Here is a 6,026-nt window from a genome sequence, read left to right as displayed (position 1 = left end):
GTTCCAAATCTTTAAAGCTACAAAAGCACATAGTCATCATAAAAATAATCCATACATTTCCAGTGGCTTAATCCATATCTTCAGAAGCTATATGATAGGTGTGTGAGAGAAACAGATCAATATCCAAGTCCTTTTTTACTATCAATCTCCACTTACAATATTCTTCTTTTGTTTTTGGCGATTTGCATTCTTCGTGCATATCGCCACCTACTAGGCAGGGAGGAGAATTTATAGTAAAAAAACCCAGAATCATTTTCTGTTTCTCACATTTATTTCAGATGAAATGTTGTGCTTTCAATGCTTTTGAGAGAAAGGCCCAAAACAGTTTGTGACAAGTTCTTTGTCTCTCTCTCAAGGAGGAAGCGGGAGACGGGTGAACAATTCAATGTGAGTTTTATTTTTTACACTTTTCAGTGTCAACCAAAATAAACTGCTTTTCAGCACAACATAAAATGAAAGCACACAGTCAGCGTTGTGCGTCTCTCTCTCCGGTGGTCTTTAAACCACCCTCCGCTCTCACTGCAAGCACAAACAGCTGTTAGAGGTGATTTTCCACAGGTGCCGAACCTTACCGCACTCACTCTCTTAGCCTCGCTCTCTACAGACGTCGCTCAGCCAAGTCCCCATCACCACACAGTTTGATAATCATCTCTAATTTGTGTTGTTTGTGAAAAGCTGCCAATTCTCTCAATGGTAAATTTCTTTTTATATGATAAAAAGTTTTATGCAGCCTTAAAGAACATTAATGATTACAACAGCAATTTTTAAACAAACAACACTGTTGCCAATTTTTGTGTTTATAGTGTTAAGATTTCCACCTCATTAATGTTCCAGATCTGATGCATGTTAAGTAATCCTTCTGTGCATTTATTTAAAACCATCAAAAGGCAGGGAAAGTACTGGAGTGTACCAGAATTATCCTGTTGGAATAAATTTAACCCAAGCCCAATATGTAATTAAGGATTAGTCTGTGCAATAATTTATTCAAGAGAAATCAATTTCTGTAGTCCACAATGTTGAAACACCATCAAATCTAAAGACAGGACTAAGCTTGAGATGCCACCTTCTGGACAATGCTAAGAAAATAAGTGGCATTTATTGACCAAACACCAATTCCCAGATGAACAGAATAACAAATGCAAAGGAGATTGAGAGATGCCACAAATCACAGATCATATAAAACTCAAAAGCTGGCATCATTCCACTGATTAAATTAGCTAAATATGCCTATTCACCTGTATTGGCCAGACCTTGAAAGATCATTTCTGAAAAAAAGCAGAACTTTCACTGTTTAATGGTTTTAACTTAATAAGAGAGGTAACACTGCAGATGTTTTACAGACAGCATTAAAAAAAAACAAACAAAAAAACAAAAAAAAAAACAACTGAAAACAGTGTTTCATATATTCATCTATATATTGAAAAGTACAAGTAATAAGTAATAATTAATATTAATCATTTTAATAGAATAACAGCTCAAGGTACAATGACAACTGCAATAAAAGTGGATAAAAAAAAGTGACATTTTAAGTAAATAACTTTAAAGAATCAGGTAACAGAAACAAAATCAGCCAAAATGTCCATTCTACTGTACGTCAAAGAACACTTACAGTAAGTGCTATTTGTTTTAAGCTTTTATAAAATACATTAAAAAGCAGGGAGCATTTTTATTTCCTTCAAGGAAAAGTACTATAAAATAAGTTACAGTACAGTGAATTTGTCTAAACTGACTTTGTTCCCGTCTTCCAGCCTTAAGTAAGCGTAGACATTGAAATATCAGAAGTACATCATACATGAGTAAAAAGATGCTTTGTTCTTTTATAAAAAAGTAATTTCCCCCTTTAAACAAGCAGGAAAATTGCCATGATGTCAATAATTACATAAAATATAGGTGTACGTGATCATTAGTACTACCACACGCACACTCGCTCACAATCACACACACGCTTGTTTTGTACAGCTTTCTGTTGTTCAAATGTTGCATATCAAACAACAATCTTGTGCTGAAATAACTACATTTCTGTTCTAATTACTTCATGGGCTTGAATACAAAAAACTAAACAGACAGATTCTTCATATTTGATAGTGTGGCCTAGGGGGTGCTCACACGTCGTCAGCTGGCAGAGGCGGGATGTTGAATCTTGGTCTGGTAAAGAAAGCCATCTTCTCTCTGTATGAAGTGTACACAAGAAAAGAGTTTTGATGATAACATCCAACCATCTTTGGTTCTGATTAAGTCATTTCATACAATTTGAATATAGTTAGACTGCATAGGCGTAGATTTAGGTAGGGATGATAGGGACATTTAAGATGCTAGTATAACTCCTAATAAATGTTTTAATTTAGACATTGGAGAACAACATCGGGATAGATTGAAAAATTATGTTTTGTCAATAAAATAAGGCTTTTGTGATCAAAAAATGTATTAGTTGTAAGCCTAAAGCCTACTTTGTTCACAAGGCCTACTTTTTCAGATTAAAAGTTTAAGTACTGTACATATAAATAAGCAACATGAGAAAAATTATGTGGGAGTGAGGGGAGTTGGAAAGCAAAAATTGGGGGAAAATGTCAATGATCCATTCTCCCTACAGTTTGTTTATCTTGTGATGTCATTTTGCATACAGTTGTGCTCAAAAGTTTGCATACCCTGGCAGAAATTGTGAAATTTTGGCATTGATTTTGAAAATATGACTGATCATGTCTTTTATTTAAGAATAGTGATCATATGAAGCCATTTATTATCACATAGTTGTTTGGCTCTTTTTAAATCATAATGATAACAGAAATCACACAAATGGCCCTGATCAAAAGTTTATATACCCTTGAATGTTTGGCCTTGTTACAGACACACACACAGGTTTAAATGGCAATTAAAGGTTAATTTCCCACACCTGTGGCTTTTTCAATTGCAATTAGTGTCTGTATATAAATAGTCAATGAGCTTGTTAGCTCTCACGTGGATGCACTGAGCAGGCTAGATACTGAGCCATGGGGAGCAGAAATGAACTGTCAAAAGACCTGCGTAACAAGGTAATGGAACTTTATAAAGATGGAAAAGGATATAAAAAGATATCCAAAGCCTTGAAAATTCCAGTCAGTACTGTTCAATCACTTATTATAAAGTGGAAAATTTGGGGATCTTGTGATACCAAGCCAAGGTCAGGTAGACCAAGAAAGATTTCAGCCACAATTGCCTGAAAAATGGTTTGGGATACAAAGAAAAACTCACAGGTAACCTCAGGAGAAATACAGGCTGCTCTGGAAAAAGACGGTGTGGTTGTTTCAAGGAGTACAATACCTCTCCAAACATAGCGCTTATGGTTGTGACCATAAAGCTCTATTTTGGTCTCGTCACTCCAAATTACAGTGTGCCAGAAGCTGTGAGACGTGTCAAGGTGTTCTCGGGCATATTGTAACCGGGCTTTTTTGTGGCATTGGCTTCTTCCTGGCAACTCGACCATGCAGCTCATTTTTGTTCAAGTATCATCGTATTGTGCTCCTTGAAACAACCACACCATCTTTTTCCAGAGCAGCCTGTATTTCTCCTGAGGTTACCTGTTATAAATTAATAATTAAAATTTCTATAATTGCATTTTTTTTTTTTTGCTATAATAAAAAAAGGGCTAATATTTAGTATAGTGGGGCAGAGAAATAAGAAATGAGCCTTGTTATGTGTGGTAGGCTAGTGATGTTATTTTGTCTATATTACCAGACTGACTTTATTGCATTTTCTTAATACCAACATTTTGAATATTATCCAAAACCAAACCTACGCCCTTGTTAGAGTGTAAGATGGGCATGTCATGGTACACTTACTTGAACGTCTGCACAGGAAGGGGCTCTTTGTGGCTCTGGCCCCTCATTTGCAGAACCTCTTTAGAAGCTTTACGCAACCTCCTCTCAGCAGCCTCCTCTTGCCTCTGCTCCTGTCTACTCTGCTTTGACTGAGAAAGAGAGATAAGGGGAGAGAAAGAGTTTATGAATTATAACTCTTATTCTAAACAATGCATTCAATGCACAGTGTCTTAGAACGGTGTCTGCTTGTCTCTGTCTCCACATTTTCAGGTCATTCATTATTTTAAAAGTATACTAATTTTAAGTCAAGTGAAAAAAGCCCAGATGCCATAGTTTAGATTATTAAAATAAAATGTTTCAAAATGCAGTGTTGCAGAGGCTAAACATTAAGCAATACAAAGGTCAGGTGTAATCATTATAAAAGTATGGGACACCTCACTGTGCCCATGAACATTGCAGTCCTTGCACATATTACAGAACCAGTCAACTGAATTTTACACTAAGGCCAGACCAGACTAGAAATGCATATCAATCAAAATTAAGGTTGATCTCAATGTAATTACACTTTAAAAAAATATCATATTTTGACATTTTTATGATAAGGCACATTTTGTTCAGGTCAACTGGAGTAACCCTAAGAAAACCACTTGATCTTCATTACTCAAAAATCCAGGATATTTGTCAAATAAAAAAATACATATGTATATACTGTATAAAGATACACCTTATCAGCCACAACATTAAAACCACCTGCCTAATATTGTGTTGGTCCCCCTCGTGCCACCAAAATAGCATCAACCTTCATCTCAGAATAGCATTCTGAGATGATATTCTTCTCACCACAATCGTACAGAGTGGTTATCTGAGTTACCGTAGACTTTGTCAGTTCGAATCAGTCTGGCCATTCTCTGCTGACCTCTCTCATCAACAAGGCATTTCTGTCCACAGAACTGCCACTCACTGGAATTTTTTTGTTTTTGACACCATTGGCTTCTTCCTTGCTGAGCAGCCTTTCAGGTTATGTCGATATAGGACTCATTTACTGTGGATATAGATACTTGTCTACCCGTTTCCTCCAGCATCTTCACAAGGTCCTTTGCTGTTGTTCCGGGATTGATCTGCACTTTTCGCACCAAGCTACATTAATTTCTAGGAGACAGAATGTGTCTCATTCCTGAGTGGTATGATGGCTGCGTGGTCCCATAGTGTTTATACTTGTGTATTATTGTTTGTACAGATGAACGTGGTACCTTCAGGCTTTTGGAAATTGCTCCCAAGGATGAACTAGACTTGTGGAGGTCCACAAATTTTTTTTTTTCTGAGGTCTTGGCTGATTTCTTTTGATTTTCCCATAATGTCAAGCAAAGAATCCTCTTCAAAAAGAGTTTGAAGGTAGGCCTTAAAATACATCCACAGGTACACCTCCAATTCAGTACACCTCTTATCAGAAGCTAATTGGCTAACTGTCTAAAGGCTTGACATTATTTTCTGGGATTTTCCAAGCTGCTTCAAGGCACAGTTAAATTAGTGTATGTAAACTTCTGACCCACTGGAATTGTGATACAGTCAATTAAAAGTGAAACAATCTGTCTGTAAACAATTATTGTAAAAATTACTTGTGTCATGCACAAATGTCCTAAATGACTTGCCAAAACTATAGTTTGCTAATATTAAATCTGTGGAGTGGTTAAAAAATTTGTTTTAATGATTTCAACCTAAGTGTATGTAAACTTCTGACTTCATCTGTGTATGTATATATATATATATATATATATATATATATATATATATATATATATATATATATATATTCACACACATTAAAGGAAAATGTTCTCATAATTTAATCACCCTCATGCCATCCCAGATGTGTATGACTTTCTTTCATCTGCTGAACACAGACAAAGATTTTTAGAGGAACTTCTCAACTCTGTAGGTCCATACAATGGGTGCCAAAATTTTGAAGCTCCAAAATCCACATAAGGGCATCATAAAAGTACTCCAGATGATTGATGTCAGTGGTTAAATCCATATCTTTAGTCATTAATATTTAAGTCTTTACTATAAATTCTCAAAAATGTTGGCACCCATTCACTTGGCTTGTGAGGACCTACAGAGCTGAAATATTCTTCTAAAAATCTTAATTTCTGTTCTGCAGAAGAAAGAAAGCCATGCACATCTGGCATGGCATGAGGGTGAGTAAATGATGAGAGAATTTTCATTTTTGGGTGA

General features: G+C 35.8%; 1 protein-coding gene across 2 annotated transcripts in view; it reads right to left on the bottom strand.

The window, feature by feature from the left end:
- Positions 1–379: 379 nt before the first annotated feature.
- Positions 380–6,026, bottom strand: part of LOC127449393 (protein WWC3-like) — a 103,125-nt gene continuing 97,478 nt past the window's right edge. For both annotated transcript variants that reach the window (XM_051712783.1, XM_051712784.1), the window contains exons 22-23: positions 3,816–3,943; positions 380–2,169 (exon numbers count right to left, since the gene is read on the bottom strand). In XM_051712783.1, coding sequence (XP_051568743.1) covers positions 2,103–2,169; positions 3,816–3,943 — 195 coding nt within the window. In that variant the 3' untranslated portion in view covers positions 380–2,102. The remainder of the gene's footprint in view (positions 2,170–3,815; positions 3,944–6,026) is intronic.

This window comes from Myxocyprinus asiaticus, chromosome 12 (genome assembly GCF_019703515.2).
Source record: "Myxocyprinus asiaticus isolate MX2 ecotype Aquarium Trade chromosome 12, UBuf_Myxa_2, whole genome shotgun sequence".
Lineage (NCBI taxonomy): Eukaryota > Metazoa > Chordata > Actinopteri > Cypriniformes > Catostomidae > Myxocyprinus > Myxocyprinus asiaticus.
The sequence above is the reverse complement of the archived record's forward strand: the minus strand, read 5'-3'. Positions and strand labels throughout refer to the sequence as shown.